General features: G+C 46.8%; 1 protein-coding gene across 1 annotated transcript in view; it reads left to right on the forward strand.

The window, feature by feature from the left end:
- CASQ2 (calsequestrin 2) overlaps positions 1-12,694 on the forward strand; it is a 43,693-nt gene extending 30,999 nt beyond the window's left edge. The window contains exon 11 of the mRNA XM_058838874.1: positions 11,137-12,694. Within this exon, the coding sequence (XP_058694857.1) occupies positions 11,137-11,346 (210 nt within the window). The 3' untranslated portion in view covers positions 11,347-12,694. The remainder of the gene's footprint in view (positions 1-11,136) is intronic.
- Positions 12,695-20,889: the final 8,195 nt, after the last annotated feature.

Below are 20,889 nucleotides of genomic sequence, written 5' to 3' on the forward strand. Positions count from 1 at the left end.
GGGAGACAGTGAATGGGAAGTCTTATCCAGGCATTTACCCAAGGAACCTATAGCAAAGCAGAGGAAAACTTTCATTTCTAGACCTCAGAGACCAAATAATCCTGCTGTCCCTGGGTAATAGTCACAAATATGTCTTTGTCTTCTTACTGAATTCTCCCATCCCCTTTGGTTAATGGAAGTAATGCAGACAGCCAGAGGGAAGGAGCACAGGCACCTGCAGCCCAGGGCATTCGTGTTTCTCACCACTCTTCAGTTGAGATGCATGTTGTGTGTTATAAATGCAAAGGCAATTTTGGGATAAAATCAAAGAGAAATTTATTAATAAACAATAATAAACAGAAACAGCGATAAAAACCCACAATAAAAAGAACAGCGCAGCGCTGGGTGGACAGGGGTCTACACCGGAGGTATAGGTTTCCCAAATCCACGTCTGAGCATCCTCAGGATTGGGGTTTTATAGGATTTTTAAGTCCTCAGGCCAAAATTCCAGGCAGGTTCCATTCACCAAGTGTCCTTGATTGTCCAGTGAATGGATTTCCTGACATAGAATGATGACATTATTTCGTGTCCGGCCAGAATCTCCTCACATGCAAAGGAGACTCTGTGTGTTGCAATGTTAAGTTTTTCATGACAGGGTGGTGGAATCCGGGTTGGTGCCGATGAGTATCTCGGCCGGGTTTCCTCCTTTGTTTCCCCTGATTGCTTTTTCAACACAGAAATGTTTGAGTCTGGCGAAGCCTTTCTTTTGGAACTTGTCTTTTTCCTATTGATCGGTTTCTCTACCCACTGGAATCCGCAGGGCGTTGCTTGGATCCGGAGGTAGATAATTTCCCGAGCTAGTGTCATTGTTTTCCTGATGATCCGTGTCCTGTGTGTTTGTTTGGGTTGATGGGCCGGTTTTGGTTAGTTATCTTGGGCGTTGCTGGCAATCAGCAACTCCTTGGCAAAAAGCCTCATCCCACTTGGGGGGGGAGGCTTTTCCATGCTTTATATTTTGTTTTGTCTCTACAAAACATATCTTTCTTATACACTCCGAATTTTTAATACAACCATAATTTATTACAGTCCCCCACCTAATAATTTATCACATTTAAAAATTCGTTATTTTCACACTTTCTTTTAAAGAAAAGTATCCTTTTCTTACTCTTTTTCCATCATCATTTTTTTCTTTGTCTAATTGTCAATTTTAGTGGTCAGCATATGTTCGTTTTCAAATTTTTCTAAGGCCCTTAATGCCTTATTACTCTCTTTCTCTTCTTCTAAAACCAGTAATTTAGAAAGAAGGGCATTTTTATCTTGTGATTTTTCCGGATCTATTGGGAGGGCGGCAATTTGCATTCCTTGCACTACAGATTGTATTAGCCTAACCAGGCAAGGAATTAAACAAGGCAAAAAGATGATTCCGGCTATTGAACATCCTATAAAGAACACTAGCTTTTTCCACCAAGCCCCTTGACCGAAAATTTGGTCCCACCAAGAGGCTTGTAGAATAGAATTCCATTTTTGAACTGGCACATGTGCCACTTTCTTGATTTCCGCAGCTAGTCCCTTTATAGTTTCGCCATAATCATCTATTTCCATGCAACACTCAGATTCATTGAATCTCCCGCACACCCCTCCCTCCTCAGCTAGCAAGTAATCGAGGGCCAGTCTGTTCTGGTAAACAAAGGCCCTCATTTGAGAATGTTGCCTTGCTAGGAGTTCCAGGGCTTCTGAGGTGTGATTGGAAACTACCTCCATTACCGCTTGCAGTCGAATGAGCCGATTCAGAAGATAAATGGGGGTTCTATAACCCCAACTGCCATCATTTGCCCAAGTGGCCGGACCATAGTATTGTATGATTCTCTCGGCCGGCCATTCCTCCTCGTTCCATTTCTGGCTCCCTCCTGCTATCGGTAATATCTTTTTTAGGTCCCTCTTTTGTCGAGCTAATGTTTCAAAGAGGGGAGCCCCTAGGGATTTACTTTCATCTTTTGGTAGGGTGAAGAAAAACGGCCGAATTAGTCCCAGTGTGCATGACCCTTTCCACTTCCGAGGTAATTCACTGTATGCCTTTTTCCCGCATATCCAGTAAATTCCATCAGGAGCTTCCCAGTTTTTATTAGTTTTTGCCGGATCCTCCCAATAATCCCTCAGGCCTATGAAAGCATGGAAGGGATTGGCCCCCGGCTTCTTGTTCCAACATAATCCGATAGTCTCTACCCACTCGCAATTGTTTTCCCGATAGGAGATCCAATATCCTTCGGGTGATTCCGGGTGCCAGATTTTTGTTTTCTTTTCTGAGTTTACTGTGAGTGTATTCACACACGGAGTGTATCCTACCAAATCGGTAAACTCTTTTCCCTCCCGGCTAATGCAAAACGTCCCAATTATTCGGTCATCTATGACCCATCCTTCTGGCCTCCGGGTAGTTTTTGAGAATTTTAATTCTGTCCCTTTTAATATTTGTTCCGGGGTCAATCCCTCTCCTTTCCATGGCCACCTCTCAGCTGATTTTAAACCACCGCATATCCAGCAGTTGGATATACCTAATTCAGTGGCTATTTCCTGCATTAGATCAACAAACAAGTTTTGGTTAGGGCTGGGTAATTTCCAATTATCGTATTGTCTTTCTAATAATTCATATTGTTCACTGAGAGAGTTTAACCTCTCTTGCTCCAGCCTTTTCTTTTTATTTTCCATTTCTTTTCGTTTTAAGTCTATAGCTATTTGCTTTATTTTACTCTCTGGATCTAATCCCTTTTCATCCTTTGAAAAGCAGAACACTGGGTCAAATTGAAGACACGAGTTCTCATCATCTGACTTCAATAGTTCCAAAATTATGGGTTCATTATTGAATGTCAGCCTTGTCTCGTGTTTCACATTTTTCCCTTCCCAGTACAGCTTTCCCCCCATCATGCACGGTTTTAAGCTTGCTTCATTGTAGCAGGTAGGGTTAACTCGGTGGTATGCCAAAAACGTCGAATGCTTCTTTCCCCCAATCCAGACAGTCTTATTACACTGTCCACAGACCTCGATTGGGGGAATTCCCTTTATTTCTCTTTTGTTTCGGAAGCGGGTCTCAACAGCCCCTATTTCTTCCAAGTTCCGAATGGGTTTTTCCTTGATACTTACTCTCGAGTTCGAGCACCAGATTTTCTTTTTTGATTTACACAATTCGAACTGAGTGCCGTTTAACCAACAAATACCTGCATGTAGTTCTGAAGGGCACTTGGTCAAGAGCTCGTTTTCTGGGGCAGTCTGACACTGCTCACACTTCCCCTGGGGAGCCTCCCCTGGGGGGGCCTCGGCCTCTATTCTCTTGATCGAGTACATGACTAGGCTCAGGGACATCAGGATTCCCCACAATTGCATCCCTCTGCCATTCCCTCCGCCCGTACAAAAGTATACGGCGGGGATAACCATCTTCCCGGCAGCAAGGACTGTCTTCAGGGGCCCTTGATGTCCTGATGGCAAACCTCCGCTTGAAGGTTGCCCACCGAGATGCTTTAACTGGTTCAAATCTACAAGGTACTTTTACGGTCCTCCGGCACTCAATTTCCAAGGGGTCTGCTTTGCAATCAAGCTGACCCCCTAATCCTTTTTGGTAAAACAGGAACCACTCCGGAGAGTCAAGTTCCAAAAGGCCCGCTCGAGTTGCAAGTATCAGGAATCGATTGGTCTGGTCTAACTCCCTTTCGTAGCACCTAGTGCACAATCCCCTTGGTTTATAACCCCTTATGCAATGAGTTACCCAAATCTGCTTACAATAAGCGCACTTAAAATGTACAAACGGGAAACAATAACAATCGCGGATATTGCAACTTATCCTCTCGCTATTGTTCATTTGTGGTGCCTTCGGAGCTTGATTTTCAAATCTCCTGGCGGGGTGGTGATCTTCCACTCGGGGGCTTGGCAATCCGGAACCTTCTTGGCCCGAGAGAAGTGAGTCCACCCTTTCTCGGCCGTTCGCACAGCAGTGTCCGTGGTCAGGAGAACGAGGAAGGGACCTTCCCAATGCGGACTGAGGGGAAGTTCCCTCCACACTTTAATCAATACTTTGTCGCCCGGCTGGATTTTGTGAATTGGAAATCCCAATGTTGTGCTCTGAGGAATCAATCCTTTTTTCCGGAGTTCCTGTAGATTTTTATTTATAGAAATGAGATAAGGTTGTAATTGCACATCCTCTATTTGAGGGTGTGCCACCGGCATCCCATGCCTATATGGCATTCCATATAGCATTTCAAAAGGGGATAAACCGGTTTCAGAATGAGGCATGGTCCGGATGTTTAACAAAGCTAAAGGAAGACATCGGACCCAAGTCATTTTTGTTTCGATTATTAATTTGGATAATTGCGATTTTAAGGTTTGATTCATCCTTTCCACCTGTCCCGAGCTTTGAGGGTGCCAGGGGGTGTGATATTGCCATCTGATTCCCAATGCTTCTGACAGTTGTTTGATGATTTTAGAGGTGAAGTGAGTCCCTTGATCAGAATCGATATGGTCTATTATCCCATATCTAGGAATTATTTCCTCTAGTAGAATTTTAGACACGGTTTGGGCCGTAGCCTTTGCTCTGGGAAATGCCTCGACCCAATGTGTCAGTTTATCCACTATCACTAATAAATATTTATTTCTCCCAATCTTTGGTAGTTCCGTGAAATCTACCTGGATTCTCTCGAATGGCCTATACGAAAGTGGCCGGCCACCCCAATTTGTTTGTTTTGAATTGGCACGATTTACTTTCTGGCATATCACGCACCCCTGTACCTCTTGCTTGGCAAGTTCAAAGATTCCTTTACATCCGAAAAATTTTAAAAATTGTTCAGCCAGTGCTCTGGTTCCCCAGTGGGTTTGTTCATGCAATCTCCTGAGTATTCCTCTCGCTATACTTTTTGGAACCAGCTCCCTCCCGTCTGGCAACCACCATTTATTTTCTTTAAAATATCCACCTACCTTCTGGAAATCTTCTTGCTCCTTCTCTGAAGGAAGCACGGACACTTCTGGGGTTTCTTTGGGACTGATCTCGGGAATACTTACCGCCAGTAACGCAGCTCGTTTCGCCTCTTTGTCCGCTAGATTGTTTCCCCTGGTGTGAAACCGCCACCCAGTTTGGTGTCCTTTTACATGGACTACTGATATCTCCTGGGGCTCTCTGATAGCTTCTAAGATTTGTTTAATTATTTCTCCATGTATTAATCTTTTTCCCTTGGTGTTTATTAAACCTCTTTCTTCCCATATTTTTCCGAAAGTATGCACTACCCCAAATGCATACTTCGAATCTGTGAAAATAGTTCCCCTTTTTCCCTTCAGGCCTTTGAGGGCTCTTAAGAGTGCAAACAGTTCACAGGCTTGAGCCGACCAACATGCCTGCAAGGGACCTGATTCTATGATTTGTTCGGTCTTACCATTTATGATGGCATAACCTGACTTTCTTTTTCCTTCTACCATTTTTGATGAACCATCAATGAACCATTTTTCCCCCCCTTCTAACTCTTGATCTTCCAGGTCCGGTCTTACCTTTGTTTGCAATTCCACTGCTTCAATGCAATTATGCAACAGCTCACCTGTTGGTTCCCCAAACAAAAACTGCGCCGGGTTTTGGGCAGTAGTTGTCCTCAACTCGAGGCCTGGCGAACTAATTAGCATGGCTTCATATTTCAGAAGCCTCGAATCAGTTAGCCATTTCTCGGCTTTTTGTTGTAAGATATTTCTTACATCGTGTGGGGTGTAGACTGTTAAAGAGGCTCCAAAAGTTATCTTTTTTGCTTCCCCAACTAACAGAGCTACTGCAACAATTGCTTGCAAGCAAGTAGGCCACCCTCGACTGACTGGATCTAGGATTTTTGATAAAAATCCTATGGGCTTTTTCTTTTCTGCCCACTCCTGGGTCAGAACTCCTTGGGCTGTCTGTCCACTTACATCAACAAATAGTTGGAATTCTTTATTTGTGTCTGGCAAGGTTAGAACCGGGGCAGTTATAAGTGCAGTTTTCAATTCCTGAAACTTGCTTTCATCCTGAGTGGTCCATTTCACTCTATCTGTGTTTAATCTTTCATACAAAAATTTTACTTTTTCACTGTATCCTTCAATCCACTGTCTGCAATATCCCAGGAGCCCTAAAAATTGCCTGATTTGTCTTTTTGTTTTTGGGGCTGGGAGTACCAGAATCCCGGCCACTCTGTCAGGATCTAGCATCTTTTTCCCCTGAGAAATCCAATGTCCCAGATATTTTACCTCGGGCTCCGTAAACTGCAGTTTGGATTTTGATACTTTCAAACCCTTTTTTCCCAGAAAATTCAACAATGAAATTGTACTTTTTCTGACTTTTTCCTCCATGGTTCCAGCAATTAATAAATCATCTACATATTGTAAGAGCTTTGTCCCTTCCTCTGGAATGAATTCAGTAAGTAATTGTTCCAATGCCTGTCCAAATAAATTGGGTGATTCCACAAACCCCTGTGGGAGGACCGTCCACCTTAACTGTTGATTTCTGTTCGTGTCCGGATCCTCCCATTGAAAGGCAAAGAAGTTCCTACTCCCTTCATCCAAAGGACAAGTCCAAAATGCGTCTTTTAAATCAATTACACTGTACCATACATCCTCAGGTGAGAGTCTGTTAAGTAAAGTATAAGGATTTGCCACTACCGGAAACCTGGTTCGGGTTCTAGCATTTACTGCCCTGAGATCCTGCACCAGTCGGAAGCTCCCATCCGCTTTCTTCACTGCCAGGATGGGGGTGTTATGTTGAGACATGCAGGGTTCGAGGGTACCTCCTCTAAGGAGGTCATCAATGACTAGTTTCAAACCCCTTTTCCCTTCTATCGGGATGGGATATTGTTTTACCCTTATCGGGTCCTCTGGGTTTTCTATTTCAATTTTGATGGGGGTGATATCTAATTTCCCCACCTCCCCTTTTGAATGCCACACTTTGGGATCGATTTCCCTTTCATCTTTCGGAGTCAAATGAAATATCTTTATTACTAATTCAGAATTCTTTACAACAATGTTTATACCCAACGAGACAATCATATCTCTTCCTAACAAATTGTAATCGGCTTCTTCTACTAATAACAAATTTCCTAGGCATATTTTATTTTCAGACTCTATTTCCACATTTTTAATTACAGAAACTTTGAAGGGATCTCCCTTCGCACCGATTACCACTACCTTTTCCTTACTTGCTACGCATCCCCGGGGTAATTTTTGCAGGGTGCTTCTCTCAGCTCCCGTGTCAACCAAAAATTCTATTTCCTCGCGATGGGGACCCACTTTTAATTTTATCAAGGGCTCTTTAGCTGTTATCGTCCCCATCTGAAAGAGCCCAAGACTTCCCTAATCTTCTTGAAATACCTTTTCATCTTTTATTTTCTGGCGGCAATTCCTTTGTATGTGTCCTACTTTCTTACAGTAAAAACATTCTGGGGGATCTTTCCGCGGGGCGGAGCCATTCTTCTGTGGCTCCTGCGGCTTTTTCGGCGCTGTTTTAAACTTGCCGTGCGTCTGTTCTTGTTTCTGAGCTTCTTTTACTGCGGCCACTAGTATTTTGGCCTGAAGTTTCTGTTTCTCGTCTTCTCTCCTCATGTAAATCTTTTGAGCTTCCCTCAGAAGCTCTTGGAGACCTTTCTCCTGCCACCCTTCAATCTTTTCTAATTTCTTTCTAATATCCTCCCATGATTTCGCCACGAATTGCGTTTTAAGTAACACTTCTCCCACCGGAGAACTAGGGTCTGTCCCAGAATAGATCTGCAGACTTCGCCGCAATCTCTCCAACCACTCGGTGGGGGATTCCTCCTTCCCCTGACATTCCCCAAACACCTTACTAATATTTTGGCCCCGGGGAACCGCTTCCCTTATTCCTTGCACAATTATATTCCTTAAATCATTCATGCTCCTTCTGCCATCCTCTGTTTGGGCGCTCCAACTCGGGCTTACGCTCGGCCACTTTTGGTTGCCCGGCGTTCCCTGAGGGTTTCGCCGCTCCCAGTCCCTGATACCAGCCTGTTTAATCATGTCTCTTTCCTCTTGACTAAACAGAGATCTCAAGATTGCCATGAGATCCTCATATGTATAAATACTACTGCCTAAAAATTCATCCAATCTCTCTGCTACTCCAAACGGATCATCCAACAATCTTCCCATCTCTTTCTTAAATGCTCGCACATCCCCTGAATTTAGGGGTACATTCACAAATCCAATCACTCCTGGAGCAGTAGGCACTTCCCTGAGAGGGAACATTCTGTGCCTACTCTCATTCTCTTCCCATTCTTCACTCATCTGTCTAGACTTAAACCGAGTCCTGCTTGCGGGAGGGGAATAGGGGTTTTTAAGAGTTTGTTTCTTTATTGTTGATGAACAATCAGTCGCCACTAGGTTATTATGAAGGATTCCCCTTGCCAAAGTCGGGGAATCTGGCTGGGGCAGCGGGACGGGCAATGGGGGATACGGAGATCCCCTACTTTGCGCTACCATGGTTTCTTGGGAAACCGCGGCGGTTGCGGTTCCCACAGGAGGAGCCAGGGGAGGGGCCACCGGAACCACTGCTGGCGCCGGTTCCCCTGTTCGCGATGTGTGTGCTTCACCTGGTTGTGCCAGCGAGCTCGTGGGAGCTGATGGCACCACTTGGTCCACCACGGGAGATCCTGCCGGCCCGTGGTATGGAGGAGGTAAATGATCAAGGGGCTCCCAGGTTTCTGTTTTTGTTTCACTTTTTAGTTTCATCGGAAATAGTCCTACTCTGGCCTTTAGCCAGAGTCGGGCATATTCCTGTTCCTCGGAGTCCGAGGAAACCTTGCTCTCTACATACGAGAGTAACTCATTGCACATCCACTTTTCAAATGTTCCTAATATTGGCCAAGTGAGATGGGGCCTCAGTTCCTGTCCACCCCAAACCTCGGCACAATAGTAGATCATTTTTGCCTTGGACTTCTTTTTCCTTTCAGGGCAATTTTCCCACTCTTTTAACAACCAACCCAAAGGACTTTCTGGTGGGATGTCTAACAATTCCTTCGTTTCTATGGAAGGGTTTTTCGTATCTACTGGCTTTTGCATTTTACTCTTTTTCTGTCCCATGGTGAAGAAAAAAAACCAAAAGTCTTACCTAGTACTCTGCGTTGTGTTTGTAGTTTGAGAGTCAAAAAAGTCTGCTAATACTCACCTTCTCGGATTGCTGTTCCGGGGTTTTTCTTAGCGCTTTGATCTCTCCTTCGGACCTCTCCTGGATCCTAATTGCTAGAAGAGTTTACTCTTTCCCGAGCTCTACTGGACGTCCTCTTCCTCTTCCAGCCCTTTTTTGATCGGTCCCCCAGAGCACCCCTTTGGCCCCAGGTTTTACAAACGCGTATAGAGACCCTTCACACCGATTCGCTTCCTCCGTAGCCGGCCAATTCCCTCGCGGGAGGATGGAACCGCGGCTTTGGAGTCCGCACTCGCTCCGTGATCAGATCACGTCTCACACACGCTTGTCCAATCACCCCGCTCAACCTCGCAGTACTTACAGCAATTTTCCTGCGAGGATGTCTTCGTGCACAACTGACTTTTTATGAGCTACCAAGCCGTGGCTTCTCTTCCCGAGCTCTTCCTGGATCCGTATTTCTCTTTTATTGTGGTTTTTACCTCAGCCTAAATTTGGTTCGGGTGTCGGAGTGAACTGCGGAGGTTCTCGGCTTCCCAGGCCGCTGAAATCAGCGGGGGTACCCCCCTGGATAGCGAGGTTCTCCCACAGTTTTTCCGATCCGAGTCACGGCACCAATCTGTTATAAATGCAAAGGCAATTTTGGGATAAAATCAAAGAGAAATTTATTAATAAACAATAATAAACAGAAACAGCGATAAAAACCCACAATAAAAAGAACAGCGCAGCGCTGGGTGGACAGGGGTCTACACCGGAGGTATAGGTTTCCCAAATCCACGTCTGAGCATCCTCAGGATTGGGGTTTTATAGGATTTTTAAGTCCTCAGGCCAAAATTCCAGGCAAGTTCCATTCACCAAGTGTCCTTGATTGTCCAGTGAATGGATTTCCTGACATAGAATGATGACATTATTTCGTGTCCGGCCAGAATCTCCTCACATGCAAAGGAGACTCTGTGTGTTGCAATGTTAAGTTTTTCATGACAGGGTGGTGGAATCCGGGTTGGTGCCGATGAGTATCTCGGCCGGGTTTCCTCCTTTGTTTCCCCTGATTGCTTTTTCAACACAGAAATGTTTGAGTCTGGCGAAGCCTTTCTTTTGGAACTTGTCTTTTTCCTATTGATCGGTTTCTCTACCCACTGGAATCCGCAGGGCGTTGCTTGGATCCGGAGGTAGATAATTTCCCGAGCTAGTGTCATTGTTTTCCTGATGATCCGTGTCCTGTGTGTTTGTTTGGGTTGATGGGCCGGTTTTGGTTAGTTATCTTGGGCGTTGCTGGCAATCAGCAACTCCTTGGCAAAAAGCCTCATCCCACTTGGGGGGGGAGGCTTTTCCATGCTTTATATTTTGTTTTGTCTCTACAAAACATATCTTTCTTATACACTCCGAATTTTTAATACAACCATAATTTATTACATTGTGCATCTCAGCCATGCATGGGAGCATGCATGAGGTGATCTAAGGGAAGGGTCTTCCAAGAGCAGGAGTTATTATCACGCATGGAGAGTCCAGAGCAAGGTCCTGAGGAAAAGGTGATTGTAAAAGAGGCTGGGGAGGAAGAGTGCTGTCAGGGGATTGTGAAGGCTCCAAGGAAGATGTCCCAGAAGGGCTCTGGATGGAAGGAGGGAAACACTGTGATGTCTGCAAGCCAGGGTGATCCAGCAGGTGCTGGCAGAGGTCTCTTTGACATCTCTTTATGCAGACTTGGAGTCCAGATAGAGTGAGGAATGCATCAGGTGGGCAATGCTCCTGCTCACAGGTGTAGGCAGCAGGCACACATCTCATCAGGGCACACAGCACCACACACTCCTGTAAACCTGCTGACCAGTCCCACTGCCCTGGTCAGCCACAGCAGCGCTCCTGGGGGAAGTGCTGGTCCCAGTGCATTGGCAGAGAGATGCCCAAGGCTGTAGAAAGAGGGGGCTGATGCCCAGCCATGCTCCAACCCTCACCCCCCAACAGCCGTGTACCCCGCCTCTTCCCTGTGTCCCTGAGAGCAGCTAACCCCTCATCACCTGTCCCCGCAGGCTGACAGCGTCTGGATGGACATCAGAGATGATGATGACCTGCCCACAGCCGAGGAGCTGGAGGACTGGATAGAGGACGTGCTTTCCGGGAAGATAAATACCGAAGATGATGACGACGATGAAGATGATGATGATGACGATGATGATGATGACGACGATGATGACGATGACGACGACGACGATGACGATGATGATGATGATGATGACTAACTGTGACTCTGTGCAGTTTGACTTGTGGGGCCCGAGAGCCCTTGCCCTGCGGCAGGTCCCTCCAATGGAAGACCTATGTTTGAGCATCAGCAAGCACCGCCGCTCCTCTTTCCCCCCTGCCCCGCTCCCCCTGCCCTCGCCCGTGCCGGGACCCCCTTGCCTGATTCCCAGCGGTGCTGAGCCACCGGGACTGCCCCTGCGGAGGGCAGCACCTGCAGGCACCCAGCACCGCTGCAAATCATGCCTCCTTAGTAAGGACAGCAGGAATCTGCAGGGAACCTGCCCCGAGTGTCCCAGGGCAGGAGAAAAGTGCCTGCCTGCTTGCTGCCAGAGGGACGCAGGGAGCCAGTTTGTATTTTCTGTGTTCATCAGCCCAGCACTTAACATCCAAAGACCAAATCTCACTTCAAGACATAGGGAAAACCCTAACTGTAAAGTTTAGCCCTTTTATTAAACATAATGCCCTTTGCAGCTACTCTGCCAAGACCACTCAATCCTGCAAGTTCTGCTGCGGGAGTCTGTAGCTACTCCCTAACGTGCTAAGAGCCAGAAAAATGCTTTGGGAGGGGAGGGAGGTTTTAGGGATGCTATTAAAGTTTTCAGTGATTCCACATAATGACAGGATATTCTTGTCTGGCAGTGCAATACAAAACCAAACACCGGGTCCCCTGTCTGAACTTCTTTCTTCTCCAAAGCTCAGGCCACAGCTGGAGTCAGTGCAGGGGGCCTGATACAAGACACAAAGCTCATGAGTTCCTGAACTGCTGGACAGGCTGGCCCAGCTCTGAGCCCAAAGTGAGTCCAAACCACTGAGTCCGAAGATCATGGCACTGAGCCAAGCCAATGGAAATATCCATAAGGGCCCACCCTGAAGCATTCCTATTCCCCATGACCTTCCAGCTTTTGCTGACTCTTCACCCAAAGCCCGTGTAGTGCCTTTTCCCATGATCAAGATGTTGGGAGGGAACACATCCATATTAGATAGTGGATGAGGTGCACTGGGGTGTGAGCAGCAGATGGATCCAAGCTGTTTGCCTTTCGAGTATTTAGTTTCTCCCTGCTTGGAGACTCAGATTTCCCATGTGAGAGGCCTCTTTTGACTGCAGGCTGAGAAGAAGCTCAGGGTTTGACCACTTTGCAGTCAAGAGGGCCACTCACAAAGGCAAGGGTCTGTACCATGGTCGTGGCAAGTGTAGCACCATCCATGTGCAGGTCACTGTGGCAGCATTAGGCTTCCCTGCTTTCCCATGCTGGCAGATTTCAGTTGTCTTAGCTTGTCTTTGGTAATAGTGCAATGAATGGAGAGTTTGGAGATGGTTTTATCTTTATAAATAGATTTATAAAGATGTTCTCCAGTTGTTCTGAGATGCTAGCATAGGTAGTGTACACATCTCCTCTCTTGCTATAAATGAAAAACATTGTTCCTTATACTGGCTTGGGACAGAGGTAGGTGATGTGAGGGGAAGTTACAGTGTGAGGGACAGAGGAGTCTGAGTTATGCAAATGTGAGTCAGCCTGTTGAGAAACAAGGTTTACACTCTATATATTTCCTTTATCAGATTAATTGCAAAGCAAGATTTTATAGATATTTTTTTTCCTGTTTGCTTTTCAGTTTCTTTGACTCTCTCTACATTGACTGAAATAGAAATTTGAAACTACTGGTATAAAATAGCTGAAGTATTGATATGTTCCCATGTGTGCCATATCCCCTTGGTGGAAAATGCCAGCATGAACAACACATAGCTGGATTTCTCTCTGTCTCTATGCACTTGAATGAATACTGTGCAACATGGTAGATGACTACAGGCCAAGTTAGCTCCTTGTTGAGCATCAAACCCTCAACATGTGCTTTTCAGATACAGCCTGTTAGAAGAATAGACAAGGCAGCAAAGTCCCCAGGTCAACCATTTGTTCTGCCATGCTTCCTTATGATTGCCTGGAAGATGAGCCGAGTCTGTTCAGGGAGAACAATCAACTGGTTGCTCTGGGGTGATGAACAACTTCGGAAAGTTTTGAAATTCGGAGTGCTCTCAGCATGGAGGTCTCCTCCTCTCTTCCACTCACACCCTACTCTTTGCTGGCCGACAGGGTGCCCAGCACTCTCCTTCTGCTTTTTCCTCAAGAGGTTTGCTCAGAGAGGGAGCGAGGAGGACTCAAAGTCTCATTCACCTACAGTGGTAAGGAACAAGAAGAGGCAGAAGTATTCCCCTGGTAGTCTCCTGGCATCTGATTAAGGGACAACTACTGACCTGAGGAAAGAACTAGCTTATCTTTACCTTTGGGCTATTCCCAGGAGCAAAACATGCACAGTTTCACCCTGCATAAGGTGCAGCCTGCACCGGCCATGTGCCTCCTCATCAGTCACTCCAAACATGAAGAATAATGAAAAATTCCTCTTGTGCCTTTCCTAACTGGCACAATCTCCAGATGTGCCAATTGCTTGAGTGCTTTCTGTGTGATCCTCTCCTACTGTGGATGCCCCTCTGTTCTGAAGTTCCCCTCTCTAGATGCTCTGAGAGGCGCAGATTACCCCAGCAGAGCAGTCAGACCCTGCTGACAGCACCACGTTCAAGCACACAGGTGTTTCACAGGCACTTAAACACTTCAAAACAACAGACCTCTAGGGGGAAAAGAAAGAAACAATGTAGAAGTGTAGAGGCTGAACTCATACTGCAAAGTGGTGCCAGTGGTTTATGGGAAGTTTCCCTTGAGTTATGCAAGAAAGAGCTAATCCTACAGCTGCCACTCCTTCATGGTGCAGGGATGGGGCTGCCCTTTCTCTCTTCCCTCAGTCCACCATAACAGTTCTCATCACTGTTTTTGCCCACAAACAGGAACTGTTTATCGTCATCTTTTGGGACAATCGCATAAAAAGTTAGGAAAGCTTTGCCACAGAGGAAGGATGGCAGCAATGAGGATGGGTGGGCAGCAAAGCCTCTCCCATTTATCTGTAACACCTTGTCTACCCCAAGATCCTAATAATCAAACTGCTGAATGATGCAGTGCCCCTTGTGAAGGAGACGGCAGCTTGAATTTGAGTGTTTTGCTTGCAGGGACAGGTAAAACAATGGTATGGAGATGACACACAGGACTCCGGTCCTCTCCTCTAAGGTGCTCCTTGGCTCCTCTGTCACAAGTAGGAACACCTGGCATTTGAAAGGCACTGGTGGCCCTGAGGAGCAAAGTCAGCCTAACCCTGCCTACTATTCACTGAGAAGAAACAGCACATTTGGATGAGGAACCTACAAAACAACCCTTTATTTTAAAAAAAATATAAATTTGTGTATGTGGGCAGCACTGAGTGCTCAACAAGTACATCTCTCTTAACAAATAGTTCTTTTTCTCCAGCATGTTAACTAGATATATTGGAAAGGTCTTTATACAGATAAAGACGGAGATTTTATTTTGCCCTCATCCAAACACGAGTGCTTCAAGCTGATCAGTTTTTTCACAGAATCATCCAATCATTTTGGTTGGAAAAGACCCCCTAAGATCATTGAGTCTGACCATTAACCCACCACTGTCAAGTTAATACCCAAAGTACTCAAAAACCTGGTCTTATCTGTCCCCAGTGATAGAGAGGACCCCACATGCAATATGTGGCAGGAACACCTCCTCCCAGGCCCCAGACACAAGGCTGGGGGGCACAGCCGAGGGGTTTGTTTGGGGTGCTGTATCACAGCCCATCCTGTGCTGCTCATGGGCAACAATCAAGGGAGAAGGAGATCCATTAGGAGCAGCTGCAGCTCTCATACTACAGCATGGAGGAGAAAGTTTCTGCCTTTGCAGCACTCGCTGATGTAGAGGCTCTGTGAACTCAAAAGTGCTCTGAGTTTATGTCAACTCTTTGGGAAACAGCTGCAGGAGGAAAGGACAAGGGAGACACTCTGGAACTGGCAGATTACTCCGTGTTTTCAGGGTCAGCAGTTTTTGTGATGTTTCTGAGGTGTGATGAGTCTCCTGTCTCCCACGGGAAAGGAACAGTCCCATAGTAAAACCAGAGATCTCAGCTACTTCTCAGCCCAGAATGAAGCTGCTCAGCCAGACACCAACGTGAACACAGAGCTGAGGACACCGGCTGCTTCTCCATGTTTGTCTGCATATCATACCTAAAGAAATGACGGATTCATTACAGAGACCAAACAGAAAACATCGTCTTTTATTCCCAGGAAAATAATTAATTTGACAGGAACATATCACTTCCCAGCTGCCACTGAGTTACAGTCTTGTGAAAAGAGGACAAGACTGCATCTGGATTCTTCTCCAATGCAGCAAAGCTTTGGCTTTGAGGAAGTCCCACACACAGCCTGTTGCACACCAATGCCTGGACTTGGGGGGCTGAAGAGGAAGATGGGCAAACAGGCAAGAAGCACCCCAGCCCTCTGAGGCAAAGAGCTCACTGCCTCCTGGCTGCTTTCACACCCCAGGCACATCCATGCCATGCAGTGCACGACCAGCTGCTAGAAACTGGAAACAGCAAAGCACAGCAGGAAGGATAACTGGCCTCAGTAATGAGGCTGTGCCAGCAGGACTGTGTCCTACCTGAGATCCACTGCACTGCAGCATCCCCTGTCTTCTCCCCACTCCCTTGTACCACTGACCTCTAGCAAAGCAGGCCTTGGATGGTCAGTACCCCTGGGGACAGCCGTGGGATGACTCTCACACCTCTTTGGCAGAAGATGACATCTAATGACAATGGGGACCCGTATGGGGCAGGGCCTTGGCCCAGCTCCCAGAACACTCTGCCAGGTTTAAAAGGTGCTAAGCTATTTAAAGGAAAAAAAAGAAAAGCTACAGAGCTTCCTTGCAGCTTGAAGAGCCATTTCAGGAATCAGATTACAAACTGCCTTTGGGATGGAAGCAAAGATCCTTCCGGTGCCTCGCTCCCCCCTTGCGCTTCCTCTTGCCAAGCCCCTTGTGATAAAGGGGATCAGCAAAGCACTCTAAGGGCATTGTCCCTAATGCTATGGAAAACAAGAAAACAGCTTTTACACCTTCTTTTCATGCCTCTTGATTTAATACTCTTCTGACCCTCACTGGCTCCAATAATTTATTTTCTCTCTCCATTTCTATGTAGCCCATTTTCCTCTTCTTCTCAACCCACCCCCGCAGCATATGGTACTGAGGGTCACTGAAGGACAGAGCCCTTCCCTGCCCCTACTGCCCCTTCCCCAGCCCAGGGACACAGCAGCCTCCTTCACACCACTGCCACGAACTGCCTGTGCTGGATCCCCACACCTGTGAACAGGAGGAGGGACAACATTTCCTTTCTGAGGAGGAAGATGTCCAGACAAGGCTGTCGCTGGCTTTTATTTTGAGGGGTACAGGTGGGACATACTCAGGGAAAAGTCATTTCACCAGCCTGGACAGAAGAATTTTTTGGTGGAACTCTTTTCCCACTGCCCCAAAATCTAGATGAGGAACCACGGTCCTGCAACCAAGCCCTGACTGCTGTCACTGTGGGAAGAGACCAGTAACACCCAGTGCCACCAGCAATCACACCACCACATCATCTGAGCAGAAGTGTCATGGCTTCACATACAAGGAATAAACCTTGAGGGTTAAACGAGCTGAGTTTGCTGGAGGGGGTATCCCACAATCAACAGCAGGCAGAGAACCACCTCCCCACCTCCCTGCCAGAGACTCCCAGTGCTGTCCTGACTGAGCCCTCCCTTGGTCGTGGGTGGTAAATCACTTAAATAGCCATGGGCAACCTCATGTGCTTTTGGATTTGGAGAAAGCCCAGCTTCAATCAGGTCCCTCCCTCAGTAACACAGTTGAAAAATAAAGCGATGTTTGACCAAAAAGCAGCCCTGACAGTTGTCTGGTGTCAGATTTTGATTTTTGCTTTAAAATTCAATTCAACATTCAAAGTCCTGCTCCTGCTAGTGACAAAGAGAGAAGTTATTGAACAACAAAAGTAGCTAAATGTTTGAGGAACATTTTAGACCCCACAAAATGAAGTCGCTGAAGGAATTTGCACAGCTTCCCACAGTCTAGTTACTGAATTACTAAACCAGTTTCTCACAACCACTTACAAAGCAAAATTATAATCAGCTGTAGGATCTGGTATTATGAGTACTCAAGAATGAGCTTTCACAAAATAGAAGCTAAAAGGTTTGCAGATCTGTTTCACATCTGTGCCCCAGATATAATCAGTTCCTTCTTGTTCCCTCTTCTAAAGCATGCCCACAGCATCTGACTTGTGCTGAAGAGAAGTCCAAAGAGCCACACCAATCTGAATGTCTCTTAAAACTTTTAAAAAGGCTGAATCAAATGTGTTTTGTCAAACACATCTCCTTTCTCCCCAGACATCCACTTTTCATTTGTGCTACCTTTTTAAATAATAAGAAAAAGAATAAAAAGGAAAAAAAAGACAACTAAGACTAGACGTTTAAGCATTTGTAAACCTGACTGCTGCCTTTGGAAGAGACTTAAAATGTTTCAATTTACAGTGTAGCTTCATGCCTAGAGCAATTGGTGGTGTCTCAGTTTTTTTAAACCTCTGTCCCTTCATGTTCCTAAGGATGCTGGAGGGAAAACCCACACCCTAATCTCTAAGGTCTCTTCCACTGACTTCACATTGCCTTGTGCTACTGTCTCTCTTGAGGCTTTTCTTCTTGCTCCATATTTTTATACATAAGCAAGATGGATGCATTGAGCATCATCAAATGCACATCCACAAGGTAAAATTCATCTTCCTCCTTCCTAAGCTGTATTTAGTACTGTCCACACAGAGCCCAAAGACTGATTGTTCCCTCTGTCCTGGCTGTGGTCTCTGCAGCAAACACCTGCTCTCCTTCTCCTGTGGGCAGCACCACAGGCTTCAGGAGGGCAACAAGGAGCGGTGCCACTGCAGGAGGGCTCCTGGGGTGCCCAGGTTGGTCACATTAACTGAGCTGGAACCAGAGCAAGCCCCAAGTCATGTACAGATGTCTTCATTCAGGTCCTCAGATTCTGGAGGAAGGGAAGATCAGCTCAGAGCTTTGGAGTAGGCTGGCAATTTTGCAGAGCACCCCAACCTGAATGCAGACTATGATGTGAGCAGTAGTTCAGGGGGAAAAATCCCAAATAACCCACAACCTTTTACAAGTTAATTATGGAGATGGACAGGGAGATGGGGGCAAACAGGAGAACAGGTTCCTTCCAGTTTGAGGTACTCCCCACTTTCCTAGCACCATGTCAGACTAGCACACAAGCTCACAGCAGGGCTGTAAAACTTGTTACAGCTTTTCAAAGCAACTCAGGTAACCTTGTGCACAGCTAAAGATCTGTGCCATCACCCCACTACACCATCCCTACTTTTGCAGACATGTTGTGCTCAGTGCTCTCTTTTCTCTCAGCACCTCCTGACCCAGGAGTCCATGGATGCACACATGAAAAGGGAATGGATGCCCTTGCCCCAGTGGATTATCTGTCAGTACCGGAAAGGACTGTAACCTAAACCCATCCCCTTCCCAATCCAACATAAACTCAGGAGTGCTGTTGAAAGACAAATTAAAGCACTCTGCTTGGCCAACTCCCAATACACTTTCCCTTCCTGGAAGCTGCTGTGAGACGCCATGTTCTGCTGAGAGATCCCCTTCCCTTGCACCTACCCCACCTGTCTCGAGCTCCAGGACCCTTTGGAAGCCTTTGAGTTCAACCCCTCCTGCACTTCTCAGGAGCTGAGAGCTGGAGCAGACTGACACTGCAGAGCCAGTTCATTGCTCCAGGAGATGTTTTGGGGTTTGAAGGCCCACTGACCTCCACAGCCAGATGTCTCACTGAACTATTAATTTAGCTAACAATATCAAATGGTAAGCTCCTGCTACGGCCTCAAGCAAGGCTCTGGAGCCAGTTGTTGAAGGCAATAAATCCCTTTCCTACCCCATTTGTTACACCCTGACTGCATGTAGCCCCTTTGCCCCACAGATTCCTACTTCATTCCCCACAGACGATGTTTTCTGTTCTGTGAGGCCTGGTCCCATCATCTACCAGAGCCAATCAATCTTCACATGAATTAAGCCACAGCTCAGCCACAAAATACCCACAGCCGTGGTTGGTGCTGTGCTGTCTCAGGGCAGACAGCGTCTCATGCTCATATGGCCAAGAAGGGCGCTGTAGGAGAGGCATCTCTTCCTCAACTCCAGTACGTCCTTCAGGCAAAAGGTGCTTAGCCCTGGTTCAGGATACCAGGTCTCTCCAAGTGGTTGTTTTTTTTTCCAGTAAAAACCTCCATCCCCTTTCTCTCAGGTTTGGGTCTATAATACGTAACCCAGCGTTGCACCTGAGGCTCCATCACACCTCAAAAGTCTGTGCAACTTCAGTGAAAAGACTTGACCAAACCAGACCAGCTCCCTCAGCTCTAGTTTCTGCTGAGCTACATACCACAGCCCTTTATGATTCAGATATGTGAGCTCTGGGTGACGGCCAAGGGAACTAGTCCCTCTAGCAAAGCCTGTTCCTTCCATCAGCTTCCACAGCCCACAGCAGGACAGAAAGCGCCACAATTGGCAGCAGTCAGGTGTGGATTTGATATCAGCACAATCCCAGAAATGAAACAGAGCGTTACTCACATGTAAAGACACAGCTCTCAAGGATAAGAGCCTGGAACGAGGCTGACAAGCCCAGTATCTTGTTTATGCCAAATTCCTGCTGCTTACACCTTCCCATGACACACCTGTGGCCAACTCCCACAGAGCCTTTCCCTCCACAGCTCCAGTCCAACAAGCCAGGTTTTCCTCTGATGGGCAGGAGGGGACCAGCAATGGCTGCACCCCCACTTGAGGTTCTGCAGGGCAGCAGCAGTGCTTCCCTAACCCTGGCCATCTCTGGGAGCTGACCTGCAAACAGTGCAGGGCTGGGCACTGCCAAAGCCCCAGCAGGATGAGGGGGACAGATGAAAAGCAGAGATCAAGGGAAGGCAGGACAGAGCACACCCCCATCCCACCCTTCCTGCTTCCTCCCAGGCCTTAGTTCAGCTCTTTCTAGCCCAAATACATCTGTCTCCCCACAAACAGAGATTTACCCATGAGGCTGTTTCTCTCTACAGGCATTTCTGTCTGTGCTGCTTATCTTCACAACTGCTGCACTTTCACTGAAAAGCAGCACCCTGTGGATTTTTCCAGCAGCTGAAGCCACCAAGGAGATCTGGGCTGTGCTTGCCTGAAGAGTGGGCACCAAAGAACACCTAGAAAAAAAAGCTGCTCCCACATTTCCTTGGGCACAGCTGCTTGATCTTTCTGAGCTCTTGATGTGCTGGAGATGGAAACTGATGGTGGGGAAAGCCACACCCAGAGATGCTGTTGAGGTGAGATCCCTGCACCTTTTTTTAGCAGAGCACAGGCTAGCATCCACACAAACAAGGAGCACTGGCTTTTCTGCCTCTTGCCACTCCTCCTCCCCACCAGAGCCAAATAAGGCACTCGGCAGTGAATCCTGCACTTCTTAATTTGTGTGCAAACCATGAGAACACAGGAGGCAGAAAAACCTGTTCCCACTCCAGTCAAACACCCCCCCAACTTCCCCAGCTGCATTTGCTCCCCATCATTTGAGATTTCA

Source organism: Poecile atricapillus, chromosome 1 (assembly GCF_030490865.1).
Source record: "Poecile atricapillus isolate bPoeAtr1 chromosome 1, bPoeAtr1.hap1, whole genome shotgun sequence".
Lineage (NCBI taxonomy): Eukaryota > Metazoa > Chordata > Aves > Passeriformes > Paridae > Poecile > Poecile atricapillus.